The sequence below is a fragment of the Chroicocephalus ridibundus genome, chromosome 5 (assembly GCF_963924245.1).
Source record: "Chroicocephalus ridibundus chromosome 5, bChrRid1.1, whole genome shotgun sequence".
In the NCBI taxonomy this organism is placed as follows: domain Eukaryota; kingdom Metazoa; phylum Chordata; class Aves; order Charadriiformes; family Laridae; genus Chroicocephalus; species Chroicocephalus ridibundus.
In genome coordinates, this window is record NC_086288.1 from 78,123,928 (window position 1) to 78,143,182 (window position 19,255).

Consider the following 19,255-nt stretch of genomic DNA (forward strand, 5'->3'; position numbering starts at 1 on the left):
GAGAATAAGGAATGTTTCATTTGTTTTTTCCCAGCATCCAACTGTCAGTTGTCATCTTTCCCTCATCTATGCACTAAAAAAAAAAAAAATAAATCATGTAATATACCTACATCTGTACTCCATGGAAAAGCTGTATGTGTTCATGTGGATTTTTGCAGGACTGCTAATTAGCCTACGGTCCTTTCAATGGTAAGAATTGTTTACATCTTTCTCCAATGCTTTTCTCCAAGTATTACAGCTGGTATTTTAGACTTCAGTGCCATAAATGAACATATCAGCCCACAAGACAGACCAGAGTTATGAAACAAGGGCTGTGAAAACAATGCAATTAAGGACACAGTTTCATAATTACTCTGTTACAAGCTGTTTATTAGAACTTCACTTTGACAATAAATAAGGTATTTCCCAAGCAATCAAAACGTAATTATTTAGAAAGTTAAACAACTGAAGTTTTCACAATACTTTTTTTTTTTATATACACGTGATCTACTGTATTTTAAACACCAGTTCATCCGGAGCTGTACAACAGTAGGATGTCCATTTTTTCCAATTCACACAGCAGGAGACTGTGAAGACATTATCTTTAATCTGGAAGCTGTGTGTGTAAAAATAATCCAAAAACCGTATCAGCTTCAGGTTGGATAGCCCTGCTGTTACAAATGAATCTCCCTATTCATGAGACCAGCTGCCGCATTCAAATTCGGATGTATGGCTTACCCAGGAGAAATAGTGCCTTTTAGATTTACGGCTTTAAAGAACTAGTAAGACGCTCAATTCCAACAGTTCATTGTAACCCTTTGTAGTTTACTGTGCTACTGCACACACTCTTCTGCCCTCAACACAAGTGGCAGAGCACAAACTGCTGTAAAGGATGGTCATTTTCAATGTTGCAAATCTCTAGTAGCAAGTACAAACTTTGCACTTCAACTTACTGTTAATTATGAAAACGTCTTTTGGTTTCGGTCACACGAATTAGCATTTCTTCACTTAAATACTCAAGACATTTAATATGCCTTAATGATACTTTTAAGAGTTTGACATTCAAAGTTAACTTCAAAAGAATGTTCCTGTTAAATAAAGCACCAGGTTTTCCTCATATGTTTATCCTTTAAAGGAAGTCTACAAAAGACTAGTTTTAAACATTAGTTCTGCTAGGGGTTGTAATCGAAGAATAAAATTTAATTCTTATGTTTTGATCAAAGCCACGTTTCCAAAGGAAGCTTTACATATTCTGTGCAACATCCCATTTTCTTTAAGTGCAGAGATCCGGGTCTCGGAGTTACGCAGCTGCAATCGAGTTATCATCCGCTTGACGACCCTGAGGCTTTAAAAAAAAAAAACAAAAAACAAACAAAAACCAGAGAATTAAAAAAAAAAACCAAAAACGCTGAAGACTGATGCTGTTATGAAACTCACTTTGCAATTTATTGCGCTGATGACAAGCATGGCATTAAGCCTATCCTTACTCCTAAGGGTTTCCAACGGTATCACAAACACAGAGGACATCCAACTGGAATGTCAGTTTGGCCCAGCAAGTACCTGGCAGAGGCCTCAGCTCCTCAACCGCCCTGTGAAATGCCAAGAGCATCTCCAAACACATTTGGACAGCTTAGCACAAGGCCTGTCTGGCCAGAGTTGTGAGTACTACCACAGTATAAAAAGCTGATAATCATCAATGCATCCAACAGGAATGAGACTGACAGTTTCTTGGAGGAATTTTAAGCGGAATCACTAGAGATGGGAGAGAGCAAGGAGGAAGTTTTAAAGAAGAAAAGGCATCCTTATGATAAGACTTTTTGAGGTCCTGACAACTCCAAAGCAAAAGCAAAGAATTCTGAAGCCTGAGAGATTCCACAGAAGCATTGAGAACACCACACTTTTGAGGAAAAAAGCCTTTTGTATTGACTTAGGAGGACATCTTGACAGCCAGTCTGGAAGAGCCACTGATTGACAGCATATGCAAAAAAGTAAGTTCTGCCTATCTCTTTTGGCTAAAACAAAATTGAAAGAACGCCAGGCCCATTTCCTGGAAACAGGATTACAGATGTCTGAACAAGTGCCATCTCAAGTCATATAAACAAACTCTTCAGGCTCCTCGCTTGCTAAGAGTCTGACTAAAAAGTGAATACAATATCCTGGAGACAGCAGCAGTGGAAAGAGAAAGCATTGTTTTGGGCAACTGGATTTAAATGATTCTTCAAAAGTCAAAAGCAGCCCGTGATGTTTTTTTTCACGACGTGATTGAAGTGTCTTCAGAGTCGTACCATTTAAGAAAAAGAATCTAGAATGAGCGATTCACTGAGAGGATGTGTTTTTAGGAGTTATTTAGGGAGGTGTGGGATGCTGCAGTGTTTCAGACCCTAGTCATATGGGTTGCTCAAACACTTCTTTTTTTCCAGGAGTGCTACAAATTACGGTATTAAACTACTTCATTACATTTAGCTCCATTGTACTCAAAATATAGACAGCTTTAAAAACTCATTTTACAGATCAGAAGATGGAATAACAGGGAAACATTCAGCTAGTTCATCCAATTGTAACGAAATAACTGTTGCACTTGAACAGATTTCCTAAGGATTTTGGTTGATGACACCAATGCACAACCCGAGACTTTTTAAAGCAAATAACTCTGTCACAATCCGCCATTTTAGTCTGCTTAGAAATACTCAGCTTTGAGCAGAGCTGGGGTGGTATTCCCCAAAAACCAAGCAGCCCCACAGGAAGCCTTTAAACACAAGGCACTTCTCAGTGTCTTACCTTTACAAAAATGTGTGTCGGTATGAATCGTCGGAGCAGCTGGTTAGTGAAGTTTGGGAATCGCAGCAGGTTAACGTGAAGAGATGGTAACTGCTGATAGCCAGCCATCAGAGGATAGAAATTATATAACATTTCCTGCTGCGTGCCAGGAAGGATTCTTAATCGGATCTTAAAAAAGAAAAGTAAAAAGCCACAAACACAGATAAGTTTTGTGACCAAAAGCAGCCCTCTGTTTACTTTCTATTTACCCACTGTTTGCTTTCTGAAGCTGGAAAGAATGAAGCTACTTTGCTATTCTGCTTAAACTATTCCTTGTATACCGAAACACCATGTTACCCATAAACAACTTGACAAACGGCTCTTAGTCAGGCTTCCATTCAGCCCTCCTATAAATGGAGTCCCCATCCATGCGTTCTTTCAGAACCTACTTTACCTACTTTAAACATCTAACATGGGTTTGTCCTCTCTGCACGTCAACACGCATCTAATCAACGTATTCTTCACTACCAGATAAACCAGCAGGATCAGGAGATGTGACAATTTTGTACCTGTTTAAGGCCAGAGAACATGAAGGCATCACTGGGTTCCACCGACACCTCCACATCCTGCACTAAACTGGTCTTATTTTGCAGGTGATATCTGACAGGGAGGGATTCTCGGACTCGACCAAATGACGGCAGATCTTTGGAAAGAAAGAAAGTAATCTCAAATACAAAATATTTTTTCTTTATGTATGGAACTTTAAAATGTAAGTCTATCACAAAGAGCAGCAAAAAGTTTGAAGACAAAAAAAGAGATGCAATAACTAGGCATCTAAAGCATTTCTCACAAGGTTTTTCAGAAAAAAAAAAAAAGGATTAAAGAACAGAATATAACTTCATTACAACTTTTCAATAAAAATTCTTCAACATCTAGTTACAAAACCCCCGACTGCTAACACTGTCCAGGAATGCTAACTAGGAAGTTCCTTTGGTTGCTGCTGGGTATTTTCAGCTTACCAAAACCTTATCAGATACTGTCAGGAAGCTCCTTCAAAATATAACAGGAAAGGATGGTGGAAGAAACTCAGTATAAAGGAAACCAAAGCGAGGAATGCATCGGCATCCTGTGTGTTCAGTGAGCTCTCCACTACCCCTCTGCTCTCATGCAGGTGAAGTGCCAGAAGAGAAACAGTTCACCTGCCCGCAAGCAGCTCCAATTCTCCAGGCTGTTTCTGCCCTGGGATGCAGCCAGGGCGTGGGTGGACGGAACAATTCTTGCCATAGGTGTCTAGAGAAGCCTACTGGGAAGGCAGCATCTGCAGAGGTAACTCTGGCCTCTGTGCTGCCACATAACACAGGTTGATGCATTGACAGCTTTTAAGAGAACGCATTTACGTAACTCCCTCCCAGCTCTTCCCTTGAACTGAAGGGGGGAAAGGGAAGCAAGGCTTGGGGCAGTCTGAGTGATGGAATGGTTTCTTTCACTAGCTCTGTAATATCCAGCATTAGTTTTCTGTCTTTTGCTGCAGTAAATGCAAGGTCTGGATGCTGTAAAACTGCGGGGGTTCTTAAAATTCTAATGGGCACATGTATGTTGCCAAATTACCTGCATTGACGTGGAGGGGAATGCTCTCTACAACCACATGCGGTAGCGTGATGACTGTACTAACAACGGGTACACTTTCCACAGGTGAGCTTCTGCAGGAAGAAGTCAAACGCAGACCACATTGAAAGTTATACAACATGAAGTATCAAGTGAGTACACCAAAAGAATACCACTTATACATGACTAAATGTCCTGGTTTGAGGTAAAACAGAACCAATTTTCTGATTTGTAATTTTACTTTTTAGCTGGGCCTCTTCTAACTGACTAAAGTCTGAAATAAACGGCATATTGTTCAGACACTGTTCACTCTCAGAGTGATAAGACCTGATCATACCAAGGAACGGTATGCACAAAGGCTCTTGCTTAGACTTGTTGCTATTAACGACCAAGGTCAGCTAACTTCGCTGTTTTGCCCCGTTAGAGGGTCAGAAGCGGAGAAGCATAGAGGGGTCCCACCTGCAGGGAGGAGGAGACGGGACAGGGGACCCAAAACTGACCAACAGGGTATTCCATCCCATCTGCATCACGCTCAGTATAAGAGCTGAGGGATCAAAGGGGCGAGGGGGGCTCTGGCTCGTTTTTTCTTTAATGGCCGACGTCTGAGGAGGACCCCGTCTGCTCGTCTGCCTTTGATCCTGATCCGAGCACTCCTGACTCTAGTTCTGGAATTCAGCTCCTGTCAGTCGCTGACTCCAGTCTGGGACTTTTCCTGTGTCTGCTGGTGACGCGATCGTCACACTGGAAGCTGGATACGGTTTTGTACATATTGTATACTTTTTTCTTTAATTTTTGTTATTTTATTAAATTCTATTAAAAATCCAAATCCTTGTACTAGATTGTTTGAAGCGAGCAAAAGAAGTGCCATAGCATGGAGATAAAATGGCAAAAGGCAAGTATAAACACTGAACAGCTCTAAAACTAAATAAAAGCGAACTAGAAGATATACCTCAATATTTGTGTTTGAAAAGGGAGTGAATACATAAACACACGATCTAGGGTGGGAAAAGAGTTTTCCCATTTAAAATGTTTGTTTGTTTCTGCTATCGCAAAACTATTCCTTTGACTTGGCTTCTTGGGTGAAATATTTCGTGACTAGAGAAAACAGGGAGTGGAAGGTGACAAAACAGCTCTGTAATTGACCTGAGATCTTACAAAAGCAGCTTCATGGAATGTTAAAACCATAACTACATAATATTTCTCTCAAGTGGAATATGTATTTATTAAAAAAAAAAATCTAACAAGCTAAGCAGTAATTAGTAAGGTCCAAAGTCTAGACAGTGCTTGCTACAGGAAGATCCAAAAACCAAAAAACCTTCCCCCCCAAAAAAACCCAACTCACCATCCTCCCTAAAAAACAACCAACTTACTTCCTCTCCCCGTCCAGGCCAAGAGACACTTACCTCTTCCAGGAAATGATATAAGATCCAGTTGCCACTCCACTAGCATTAGTAACTGGAGGACACCGAAGGCAAAAGCACTCACTGGCACTCTCACCTGTCTGTAAAACAACTATCAGCAAGATTTGGTTTAAAATCAGTGTAATCACTACTGCAGAAGCCACCGAGGCTAAAAATCCAATATCACACAAAGTGTTCAGCCAGAAAGGCCTTTGAAGCACTTTACAAACTATACCTACGTAATATATAAATCCAATATTGATTGCGAAGTATCCCAATACATAAAAAGGCGACGTATACAAATAAATGACAATTTACTTTCTGAATGGAATTATGAGGTCTTTCATGTACACACAGAACAAGTCAATTTTAGAGTTTATACACACACACCAAAAAAGGAAAATAACACCGATTCAAATTCTACACTTTTCCCACACCAAGTTCCAAGACATCAACGTAAGATGCCTTGCGTGTTTTAAAATGAAAATGAACAGAGACGTTTCTCCTCTCCCACCCAAATGGATTAGAGGTAGCGAAGAGGGAACACAAGAAAAATCTAATGGCTTTGAGTTTGCACTCTTCTCTTCTGTTTTTTTTTTTTTTCCTCCCCTCCTCTTGAATGAACTAAAATAAAGTACCTTTTCACTTAGAGAGCAATTTAAAAAAAATTACTATGGAAACAGATGTTTCAGTCATGCAAAATTAATCATTAATGTTTATTAAGTTTTACAAGGGGGGGGGGAAATCAACCAAAGGTGTATTTTTTTAATCAGTTTAATCAGCCAAAGCTCATATCTGGGGGAGTTCATACCTCCTGGCAGTTAGCCCATGAGCATCAGCCAGAAGCCATGAAGCACAAGGTGTGAGAGCTGAAGATGAAATCTCATTGTTTGAAGACTAAAGGACCTGGGAAATAATTGCTTTTTGCCAGGTAACCCTTGAATCTACAGAGGAACTAGAGTCTTGCAAGTCCCTTGATTACATGGGTGGACAGCAGACCCACAATCAAGCAGCCCATCCAGACTGCCTCATTTTATTCCAAATTTTTATAGAATACCCACAATTTCCTATCTCTGACTCAGCAAATGCAAAGACAATGTTTTGTTGGAAGATTTTTGGATCAGTTCTACTGCTAAGTACTCCATTTATTTGGCTTTAAAGCTAACATACTGCACTCTTAAAGGTTGAGATCTGTAATTTTTTTTTTTTTTTACATTTAAATAATAAGTTATTAAACTGTGTTAGTATAAAAAAGCCTTTTAACTGTTCTTTATAGCCTATCCTGTCTAGCTTCACATTTTTTAGTTTCATGACTGCAATCATGGAGGTGGATCACATTAGACTTTGGATGCTGCCTCTATCATGTGGTAAAGCGTTTGCATTCCAGAAAGTATACGTAGCCCATAAACGCTGGAAACATTGAGCATCTTTTCATATGGATATCTAAGAAGTTGTGGATCAGAAGTACTTTCAGGTGCTTTCCCTTACGTCTGTTATATTTAGAATCTTGGTTACTATCTATCATTCAAGCCTATCTACTTGATCTAGTGAATCAGAACTACATTTTGAAGCATACTGCTGTTTAAGTGGTGTTCTGGCAAGCAACTATAGTATTAAGCAGCTTTCTTTTATTTAGAGTTTGATAAGTAAATGCTGTTTAAAGTGTCCCCCTTTCTTACTCCCAACTTATGTAAAGGGTATCCTCCTGATAGAGAGCATGATCTAAGAAAACTTACCGTTCTCCACATAAGATTCCAGCTGATCTACTGGGGTCATGGAAGCTGACAGCTGTAGCTGGCTGGCGACAATAGTGAGAGGCCAAGGAGAGGCACTCAGGATGTCTGTCATCAGTAAAAACGGTATATCTGCAAATACTCTGTCCAAGTGCTCCAGCTGTCAAGACAGACACAAGATCTGGCTATTTCTAACTAAACAGGGTGTGACTATTTAAAGTGGTGTGATTCCAAAATATCAACAGTTTTTCAAACACATACCTTTGTGGAGACAAATTTGACCGCAACATCAAAAGGAAATACTGTTTCTATGGTTACAGTTTCATCCTGTATAGGTAACGAAAGGGGTGGGAAGAAGAGGGGGGGGGCAAAAAATGTTATATTCAGTTTCAGAGCTGGCTATTGATGTCAAAGGTTACTAATATAACGCTACTTTTAATCATCAATTTAGCCAAGTCCTCCCCAGGGCAGAATGTCTCTTCAAGATATTTAAGAATAAATATAGAAAACTTTTCTTCCAATTATACTTATAAAACTATCCATACCGCTACCACACTGCTGACTAGCATTTTTTTTCCACTAGAGAGGCTTTTAAGAGACTTGGAATTACAGCCTTCAGATTGAGAATATTTCTTGCATTTCATGAATGTATCTCCACCAATTGGTGCATCTTTAAATCTTACCCGGTGACACTTGCAGAGGATTTCTTTCCCCTCAACGATTGTGCTGATTAAGTAAGAAACATAAACGAGAAACATTCTTGAACCAACTGTTCCACAACGAATGTATATTGTTTTTTCCAGCTGCAAAATAAAGGAGATGGTATGAGCCAAGCTATACCTAAATTACGTTAATTAGGCCTAGAGCTTCCCAAAACTGGCTAATCATTTTACTTAGTCCAAGAGGGCAACAGCAGAATGATATTATTTTGACCATAAAGAATCTACTACAATGCATGATCTTAATCACTCAGTGAACGATTTTAATCAGTAGCACAGCTCCAGTTGCTTCACTACTGATGCTCATCTGTTATTTAACAGTACAAGAAAAGAACCAATACTGCGTCATATATGATGCATCCAACTTCTCATTTACTAGTCACAATTTCAATTTGATGCAACATCTGCATATTCGATCCTCTACCATGTTGAATCACACTATCATCTACTGTCCCTTAGGCAGTGCATTTAATTTACAGTTGAGGTTAGCCTCCTTATTTTATTTTTTATCTCCCATCAATCCCAGAATACACCTTATTCACAAATTTAGTCCAAAAGGGGATCTAGCAAAAGAAATACCAAACTACAAGTAAACCATAGGTAAAACATGCCTTAAGTATTTCTTTTATCAGTTCAGATATCTGGAAGTAAACATAGGTCCTTCTATGAGAGTCCTATTAGTTGATCCCATTTTCTTAAGTGTGATATAGAAAGAAGGTTTTAAGCCTTCACCTTTTCCCCTGGTTGCAAGTCTCCTACAGGGATATCAGGAAGCAGTGCGGGAAAGGAGTCATCACAGGCGTCTGTTCCATGAAGAGTCACCTGAGTTTTCTGAGTCAGGTTGGCATCTTGCCCTAGGATTAAAAACAGTCTTCATATCCACACCAGCTTACATCACTGAAGCATGAAAGCAACAACTACAAATAATAATATATTCATCTCAAAAACCACCCCCAAAACGTGAGGAATTAACGTTGTTCATTTGGTTGAGGGAAGCTTTCAAAAGTACCAGCAGAGGACAGATCTGACAACACCTTAAGTTTCATAACTTGGAGGGATCACATCCTGCAAGGTTTTTGTTTCATCTGTTTAGGCCAGGAAAAAAAGAAAAGCCTCAAAAATCAGAAATCATATCTAGATGTTCCCTACCACATACAAAACACAACATGATTATGTGATCCAAGTTTTTCTTGGTACTCTATATGAAGTAAAAAGGAAGTTTCACTGCTCTGTGATTCTTCTGTTTTGAAGAGCATGGCTTAATGATTTTCCATCTTTTTAAAATTGTTCTTCCACATCCGTGTTGAAAATACATACAAACAATGTATAGATGTTAAATGACACCATTCTTCAGTCAGAGGTTGACTAGAATAATGGCATTACTGCAATGACGTGGATAATTTTCCAAGCAAGACAAGCTACATCTTGCCAAAGAGTTGCAACCGTGGAAAATATATCACCTTCTCTATAAATGAAATGTCAAATTTCAATTGTTCTTTTAGGGTAATCAGCAAGCCCACATTGGCCTTGCATCTCACGTGTTAAGAGTCGAGATCAAAAGGAGAAAAAAAAAAAAAATCAAGACAGACTACTAAACACTGATTCAGGAGCCAAGCCCAAACATCCAATTAAATAAGTCTAAAGAACACTCCACTGACTGCAGTGAACCGCAAAAAATGTATAGGGAATGTAGCTCTATTTTAGACTACACAGTACATATTGCATCCTATATGCTAGTGGCTTAAAAATATTTTTGCCTTTTAGGAAAATTGCTATAAATAGGCATACCAAGTACAACATTTGGACTTCACACATTCAAAACTGTCAGCAATAACTACATACAGCTAACTAGGACTTAGACATACAATATTTGCACTTTTTCTTTTTAATTTGAAGGAATACTGTCTCAGTCTACACCACTCCCCAGATTTCAAGTGGTTTTCAAGTAGTTTAAAAAGCAAGCCACGTTGCCCAGACCAGGGAGCAAAAAAGCAGGGTTGGGTGTGGGAGAAAACCCACAAAGACCATATTTAGAAAACATTTATCTAGCACTGTCTAATGCTTTCATCTCAGCAAGAAAAAGATCTGTCTCTTGGGAAGAGAGAAATTTAGTTATGAGCAAATGAAATAAAAGGTTAGGAAGGAATACAAAAGCTTCCATTTTTTCTTTCAAACTTAACTTTCAAGACTTCACTTTTGAAAATACCCACGTAAGCACCACTGACAAGCCGTGGCTAAGATAACCATAACGGAATAAGTCTTTTGGCTCTTGTTCTTACCACTAGTATCTCGTCATTGCCAACCTTCACTTTGGTGTGTCCCTTAATTACTGCAGGAGAGCGATTTACTGTATTTTTTCTGCATTGCATCAGGAACAAGGAGTCAATTAGGAGACTGCTGGATTAAAAGAAAATTACCCCAAATACCTGGCTTTAAACCTGCTGTAAGCTTAACATCTTTGGCCACTGTCTCCTCATGTGACTGGACTGTCACAATCAAACAATACATTTCATTAGTCAGGGCAGGAGGCTCATGACGGAGCTGAACAGAAATGTTTGGCACTCTAGAAATAATCCTTTAAGAGAAAAGACTCAGTTATTGTATGTTTCTCAAATAACAAGTTTTTAAGCTTAGTTTAAAGGAGATTAAAACAGCCTATTGTTTAAGAGAGTTCTGAGAACTGGTGGCCTATTCAACTAGGAGATGCGAGATTCCTGAAAAGCAACGTGATGGGAAGAACTCTATAAAACCAGTTTGGAACCCCAGTAATAAGCGTTAATGGTTCAGATATTCTGCCAGGAAAGAAAAAGCACCTCCCCCCCCCCAGCAATCGGATTTAATTCTTTTGAATACATCTAAATTAGCGTTAGCCTGTATATTAATAATTATTTTCCAATACAGTTTCTTAGGGATTCTTTGTTTCTCTGACGGCTTTTGTAACAGAACAGTAACATGTCCTATTTTACACAAAAATCTGGGAAAAGTCTGCCTAGCAAAGTTAGGCGAAGGGCAGAACTAAAGCATACTCAGTATGCTCAGAGATCAATGCAAGCTTTTTCTGTACTTCCGGAGCCTCAAAAACCCTAAAGAATTAAGATAGTACATATCTTATCCCCAGTTGAGCAAAGACATATTAAAAAGCTCTTATTAAACAAGTCCCAACACGACTTTCTTCTTCTTTTAGGCAGGGTGATCAGGACTTCACCAGAGACTCACAATGATCCATCATATATATATTTTTTCAAGTTTTTACTCACATAGTGCTTGCCTGAACAGTCAAGCTGTCCCAGTGCACCTCATTATCTGGAAGCTTAGGTCTTCGCCTGAAGGAACGTGCTGCCTGCAATGCTTCTTGAGATGATGCAGCATCTCCACCTCCCCCACGCCAGTTCAGAATCACACATCGGCCAGATTCGCTTCCCAGGATCAAGTCCACAGAGGTGATCTGATAGACACAAGTGTAAAACACTTATCGATAACGTTGTCTTCACATCACCTACTGTAAGAATAGAGTTTTCTGACTTCCAATACAGGCACAATAAAGATGTGTATCACCAAAAAGCAGACTGAAGAACACCTCACAGCTCCAGGATTTCATTTAATGAAAGAGTGGTGGGAAAAGTATCTGTGCTCATGTGTGTACAGTGCAGTATTTTGTAGTTTCCTACCCTCCCATAGTGCTATACCACCTACCCCCCCCCTTTTTTTTTTTTTTAACTTATTGCACATATAAAAATCACAAACAAACTCGAAGCAACTCTTAAGTTTTTGTGATTATTTTTTTGCTGTGGCATTGCCAATAAAATTTTACTCTCATTTTTGTTACTCGGTTTCAAGAATTCAAACATTTGGAACTGCAGTGACATTAGTAACGACTGCCAGATTAGAAGCAGCTTTGTAGTTTTGAGTTCTTTGTAAGCATTAGTAGGAAAGGTGTAAAACAGACTGACAAACCTCAATCTTCTTTCCTACATCTTCAGTTTTTGCAACAAATTTGAAAGTGAACCTTCTCGTTTTGCCAGGGACTAAGCACATTGTTCCTTGCGATGACTGTTCTAGAACATCACTTTTTTGATAGGCTTCTTCTACCACACAGTATTGGTTGTAATCCTACAATGGAGGAGTGGAGAAAAGGTGATAAATCCAGACTTAAAACATCTTTAGAGAGTAACAGTAGCATAGCAAATATTAAGGCTCTGTGTAACTGCATCAAACTATACGGGCTCTCGCTACTTTTCACACTATTGACGTGAAACTTTGCAAGTAATTACAGTGCAATTCTTTGAGACAAGATATCCATGATATTAATGTAGCTCCATGTAAGAACACCAAAAGAAATAAGACATTAAAATCATCCTTGTGAAACTTCAGAGAGCTTAATAGAAAGACAAACATACAATAGGTGAACTCAAACTCCATTTGGGAGTTTTATCACAGTGTCAATATACGTGTCAAAAGTGATAGATAATGCAAAAAGAAGACACACCTTTCCAACTTAAGTATTAATATAATTTTTGGAAAGAAGTTTTGAAGTTTTTTTGTGTTTAAAACCACTGATAGATATTATTCCATTCTTACAATAAGCTTCTATCACTAGGTCAGAGATAGAAGATCGTTACCTGATTATTGAAACTGATGCAGAGCTTAGAAAACCTGATAGGATGAGGACAATCAGCTCTCAGGTACACGTCAAACTGCACAGGAACATCAACATGAAAACTAGGAGCAAGAAACTTTGCTTTGCACTGCACTGGAATTAAAAAAAAAGGGAAAACAATAAAAAAAAAAGAAGAAACAAGTAGTAGGTGTTAAACAAACTACATTACATTCCAGAAGCAAACTCTTGAAACAATTGTGGCAAAGACTGTTCTGTGTATACTCTTAAAACTTTAGTTTGTATGTAAAATGGGACAAGTTTGGCTATTAGCAAGAATTTGGCTATTACAGAAAGCCACTTTTCAGCACTTGGCTGAAACCTTCGCAGAGAAAACAAGAGGCAGACACCAAGCAGAAAAAAAAAAAAACCAACTCTGTACACTTAGATACATTTCTTTTGTAGTTAATGCTCACTCATGCCCCCTTTCTATGGAGAATATTACTTCGCACACATTCTGCTTTCTTTCCTCAGAATCCTACTTCTAAGCATGCCAGAGCATCAGAAGTATTTCAAGAAGCAAGGCATTCTTCTTTAGCAATCTATACTAGGGATAAGAGATCACTGGCTTCTCTCGTGATTTTTTATCTTACCAATTTAGATAAGAACAGATCAGTGCTGAAACAAGAGATTCTGTGTTGCAGGCTTTAACACACACTTTATACTTTTTCCTAGTTCGTTATTTTTGAGATATAACTACATTGAAATTTATTTATCTGATGTAAATTTGCTTTCTTACTTACCAAATGGTATGAAATCCTGGACTTCTATTGTAAAAACATTACTGCCTGCCAAGGAAACACGGTCAGCCCACAATTTTTGTGATGCTTTCACAGCAGCAGCGTCACAATCAGGTTCAGGATCAGGGCTTTCATTCTGTATCCAGACAGAAGATTACAAATAACAATAAAATAAGGTTACCAAACAGTGACCACTCTTAAGATTATTTAAAAGGTTAATAGGAGTTCTGCCACTTACCATTAGAACTTTTATTAGATTTTTTTCTATTCGAGATTTCTGATCTTCTTTAAGATTAGATGCTAGCAAACAGAACAAAAACAGAGATTATAAGACAGAAGCAAGCATTTTTTTTTTTGAAACTTAATTTTAAATCTTTCCTTTAGATTGCACCTTTCAAAAAAAAGCATTCGGGGTGGCGGGGGTGGACAGGACCTAACTTATCTACTAATAATGAAGGATTCATTCAGTTTTCAGAACTTCCCCCATTTTAAGCATTTCCTCTTACTTCCACTGGAACCAAGTAAAATATTTTTTGGTTACACAAGCATTTCCTAATTTATTGGAACCAAGAGACCTCCAGAGAATAATGCCTATACCTTCTTTTTATTTATGTTTAAAAAGGGAAGAAACAGTAGAAGAGTCAGGAACATGCAAAGAGGCAAGCCTGGATAATATTAGAAACAACTAGAGAAGGAGACAGGAAGAAAAATGGGCTAATTAAAATAAGCACTCTCCTCTTGAAGATGAAGAAAGGCGGGTTTGTCTCATTGGCTATTCTTTAACACAAAGCAGAGTATCCTGGTTAGCTAACAGAAGATGCAAACCCATTTTTACCACCCCTACTCTAACAGTGGTATTAGTTAGCTATTTAGGGCACAAAAGGATTATTTCCACAACGCCAAGTAACAGACATCATACGAAGCAGAGTGCTTGCATTATTACTGTGCAGCCATCCTATGTCACTTTTTTCCCCTAAAACATACCACATGCATATTTTATCAGCAGAGTGCTAGTAAAAAGTCTGACAGAAGCACATTTGGGATTTTAAAGTCCAGAAAAATGGTGCTAGTTTTTCCCCTTTAGCTACGTTACAGTTCTTCGCCCCATCCCAAAGCTCAGGAAGTTTCTGTTACATTATTTGAACAGTGTCAAACTAAGCTCTGTGCCACAGATATCCTGACACAATCTATTTGAAGGCAATGAATTTTGTAATAGAAAAGCAAAAAAATTCAACTTCCAGCACATGAGAGAAGGTAATAAAAATTCAGCATAGGTATACAGTGATATTGTAGTCAAATCACTTGACGTCCTGTAAGCACGGGGTCTGTCAGACTTCCAAATACACACACTTTTAAGTTTTTCTGTATAGGCTGAGTATATTTCTTAAAAGAATACCTCTACCCAGTAGCTCTAAAGAGTACGTTATATAGTCTTTCAGCTGGGCCATCAGATATGAACATTTCAGAGCTGTCGTCAATATGGAAGTGAGAAGTGTCCACCATCCTTCACTGCGATATTCACACATAACATAATCTAAGAGTCTGCAACACAGTAAAATTGAGAAAAAAAAAACCCCAAGTTATACACACCAATATTTTTAGACACTCCCATTTACTTGGTGTCATTAATACAAAATTCATCTTCACTAATATAAATTCTTGACTAAAGTCAAGTCTACTGTCTACATATGACAGCGATTTATTGAAAACAGCATGAAATTATTGTAAAGAAACACATTTATTCCATGACTTTTCTATTTCAGGCTAGAACAATTTTAACAAGAGAAAAACAGGAAAACTCAAGTGCCTTCACATAAAGAAACTAGCAAAACAGAAACTGGACAGAATAGTCTTCATCCAGCATTGCATTAGAAATATGCTTTACTATTGAGTATGTGGTAAGTTTTAAGAAAAAGAAACCAAAATCCCACAATAAAGTCCCCTTCCAAACTGAAGATTTTTAGTGTTCCTTAAGCTGAGATGTTTCTTTTCCCTCCTATCTCCTGCTCCCTTCAAGGGTTTCAAAAACCTACAGACACCACACACATCAATCTTTATCGGGCAAAACTGCATAACCTAATATGGTTTTAATACTCAGCAACGTTTGCTATTACTAGCAAAGCAGAGAAGTGAATTATTTTTTTTTAAAACTCTTTTCAACTGTTCAAGACAAGAGTTTCTGCCTACTTCAGAAAAATCTACCCAAACATAAATAAGAAATGCTGTTCGCATAAAAATTAGGCTTGATACAAATTGACCTGCTTATCTTAGCCTATCTTCTGCTCCATGTAGCTTCCAGTCAGCCAGTAACAACAGTAAATACATCTCTCCTACTTCAAGCACACTCCCTTTACAACATGTGATCTTTGAAAACTAATGAATGAAAACATTACGGGACTCTTAGTTAACATGACCTTGACTCTGTTTCCCCTTAAAAATACAAAATTAAGAAACTAAGCATAAGACACACGCTTCAGAAAAGATGGTAGCTGTACCCCAGCACTAAGCTTTCCTAGCTCTGTAGTCATTAATAGCAGAAAACTGCACCAATAAAAATAATTCCTTTTGCTAACTCCCTGGTATATAAACAGAATTTCAGCTACTTTTCCATATTTTTTGAATTTTATAACTACAAAGTTTGTAATTAAATTAACTATATTCTCATTGTAGTAGCAGGCAAGTTTCATAAATCACTTCTGGGAGAGAGACTCAATCAGTGAGCTAGAAATACATAATATTTGCCCAATAAGTCAAATCCCCACAATATCTTACAGCAGGAAGTCTTTCTACTCTACTAACTGACTGACTCATCATATCTGTTTTGGTTTTTTTTGGTGTAAGTGGAGTTCACAGACTCCAAAGCTCGTGCTTCAACCAAATCCAGGTACTAGGAGCATCTCAGATGAGCTTCCAACATTATTCCATACCAGTGAGACATGGGGTCTTAGTGAGAAGAACAGCACGTGAAAGCAGCAATCATGAGTGGTACTCACTTCAAAGCTTTGGTATAATCTTTAGCGTAGTAATATTCTTCTCCCATCTGAACCACTGACAGAAAAAAATAAGTGTATCAGGTCAATACTGAAAGTCTTTGAAAAATTAATTTTAAAAAATGCATCTGGTTATCTATACTCACTCAAATGACTTTTCATTCTTGGACATTTGTATTTCTTGAACTGCGCGACAGCATTACTCAACAAAGCTATTATTAGCTCCTAATAGATAAAACCATTACCAGTATTATTACATATGCAAACATTAGGATAATGTTAGAAAACAGACTTTGACTTTTATTTTTGTAGAATAAAACTTACCGAGTGAAGGACATTTTTCTCTTTCAACTGTAGGGATAAAATCCCCAGCTTCTCCTTTTCAGGATCAGAAAGATCAAAGCCTGCATAAGACAATGAAAAATCCATGAAATTGGTATTTTGTCCAGACCCAAAAGGGAACTATTTATGTGGTGAACTAGATGCAATGCAAGCTCCAACTCAAGCACGCTCAAACTCTTAAACATTCTTTTGCCTAGGAAACGGACATAGCGTTTTAAGAACTCATCCGTCCTCCGTGTTCTAGAAGGGAAATTCTGGAAAAAATATCTTGCCTTTTGTTAAAAAAAAAAAAAAAAAAAAAAAAGTTATCTGAAGCGACCCCAAAATAGCAAACTACAGCAAGACAACCTAGTCTTTAGGCTGCATCTGTTAACATTTAAAGCACATATGTTAAGACAAATTTTTAGCCCTTTTCCTATCTGATCTCAAGCAAGGATTCGAGCTTATGTTTCTCCACACGAAGAACTATATAGGGCCTTAAAAGACTAAACTCTTGTGGAACCAAAACACCTGAATATATTGCAACAGGTAAAGTTTCTTTTCATCTTAAACTGTTTAACCTTGGCAGTAGATTCTAATTTTATAACACTTGAAGATAAGAGAGGTTAGACAGTTCTGTATTTACAGTAAATGAAATAAAGTCTTTAAAAGAGAGCAGTAATAAAGTGGCAAAGCCCAAAGGACATGCAGAGAATGGAGAACAGGAGACCAAACAGAGAATGAGAAAGGGAAGTAAGACCACAGTCAACAATACACATGCAGTTCTGAGATCTTCATTCATGCATAGCTCAAAGCTGTACATTCAAAGTCTCAATTTCTGAGAAAACATCCTCCTTAATAGGAAAACCACAAATTCCCTTTTGGATTAAAATCTAGTCATTGCATCCTCTCAATCCATTTTGAAATCCAAAAAGCTTTTTCAGAAAGAAAGTCATGAGTTCCTGTCTACAGTTGGCAAGATACAGCACGGCTGGCAAGATGAATTTATAACAACCACATTCAGGGACATCGTTACTTTTGCTGTACCCAGTTCTCCAACTTCTCTTCCCAGGACTGTGGTTCACTGCAGCCAGGCATTCCCGCTGAATGCTGGTTACAGGTAGCTTAGGCAGCAACAGAAAGAAAGCAGCAGCAGAGCTTCAGCACGGCTCTACGCAACCTTGCTGAAAACCTGATCCTGTATAAACCTGAGGTTCTCTTTTCTCTCTGTTGTAGAGATCAAACACATTTCCTGCACTTCCAATTGGTGTTCAAGTCGTACCACCAGCTAACAAGAGAGCAAGGTCCCAACCCTGCGCCTGTCTCACTGGAAAAGGGATTACATGCTGATGCCCACTAAATCAGCTGGCAGGATCAACAGCTCAAGAATTTTGTCTGAATCCCACAGATACAAGACACAGAAACATACTTAATATGCCCTGCCGCCATGGTCGTTGCCCATAGAAGTCAAGCACTCCAGTTTGCGTTTCCAGGGGATCCGGATTGGGATATATCACAGAGGACTGTAAATTCAGCAAATATAGTCATAAAAAAGGGGTTCATGTTTCATTTTAAAGCATTAAAAGTGATTCGATGCTCCCATATACATGCACATAAGAGAAGAAATTTGCTCCAAAACATACAACCTTTCCGGCCACCTGTATAAAAATAGTACTTCAGGAAACCCAAACGTTTAAATACTTCTCATTCAGACTGACATCCTACTTCTTTCATCTCAAATACTGTTAAAGAATAACTGGGTAATCCTTTTTAAAACTAGTTCCTAACAAGATAATCCAAGAATAATAAACAGCACAAATAGGAACAAAGACTTTTTTAAATAATTGGGACACGTCAGATGGAGAGTAGCTACATATATGTTTAATCAACTGCAAAGACTGATTTTCCATGCAACCCTTTCTGCCATGCAAGTCTCAAAAAAAACCCTCAAAACAACAACCACCACGCACCCACCCACCCAAATACTAATGCTCCTGTTTCTCTGCTGCCTGTCAGTCACCAGGTACAGTGGATATATAGAGAAATATACTGGAAAAACAAAACAGTAAGTTTTCAAGTACCCAGAGATGTAGAAAGTACGCTATTTTTTTAGGAAGTATTTTAAAAACACATCAGAATTTTTTGGAATGAAATAAACACTAATGCATGTGCTCTGGAGTAACTTTTCCAATACATAACAAATACTTGTAACGTTAATAAGCATCAAAAAAACCCACACATCCTTTTCTTAGATTTCATTTACACATATTACAGATTATTCCACTACCATCTGAGACTCAAACGTTAGCTAACTGACTATCTGGTTACTCGCAAAGCATTCTCTCCCCTCCCAACTT

The 19,255-nt window shown here is 38.1% G+C and overlaps 1 protein-coding gene across 1 annotated transcript in view; it reads right to left on the reverse strand.

Annotated features, from left to right (window-relative positions):
- Nucleotides 1-348: 348 nt before the first annotated feature.
- TRAPPC11 (trafficking protein particle complex subunit 11) overlaps nt 349-19,255 on the reverse strand; it is a 25,356-nt gene continuing 6,449 nt past the window's right edge. Inside the window, exons 7-26 of the mRNA XM_063337227.1 lie at nt 18,328-18,421; nt 16,902-16,981; nt 16,724-16,802; nt 16,581-16,635; nt 14,984-15,129; nt 13,826-13,887; nt 13,591-13,723; nt 12,813-12,943; nt 12,148-12,303; nt 11,451-11,638; nt 10,620-10,768; nt 8,926-9,047; nt 8,158-8,277; nt 7,736-7,801; nt 7,478-7,634; nt 5,745-5,853; nt 4,345-4,436; nt 3,306-3,439; nt 2,758-2,925; nt 349-1,324 (exon numbers count right to left, since the gene is read on the reverse strand). Coding sequence (XP_063193297.1) covers nt 1,280-1,324; nt 2,758-2,925; nt 3,306-3,439; nt 4,345-4,436; nt 5,745-5,853; nt 7,478-7,634; nt 7,736-7,801; nt 8,158-8,277; nt 8,926-9,047; nt 10,620-10,768; nt 11,451-11,638; nt 12,148-12,303; nt 12,813-12,943; nt 13,591-13,723; nt 13,826-13,887; nt 14,984-15,129; nt 16,581-16,635; nt 16,724-16,802; nt 16,902-16,981; nt 18,328-18,421 — 2,286 coding nt within the window. The 3' untranslated portion in view covers nt 349-1,279. The remainder of the gene's footprint in view (nt 1,325-2,757; nt 2,926-3,305; nt 3,440-4,344; nt 4,437-5,744; nt 5,854-7,477; nt 7,635-7,735; nt 7,802-8,157; nt 8,278-8,925; nt 9,048-10,619; nt 10,769-11,450; nt 11,639-12,147; nt 12,304-12,812; nt 12,944-13,590; nt 13,724-13,825; nt 13,888-14,983; nt 15,130-16,580; nt 16,636-16,723; nt 16,803-16,901; nt 16,982-18,327; nt 18,422-19,255) is intronic.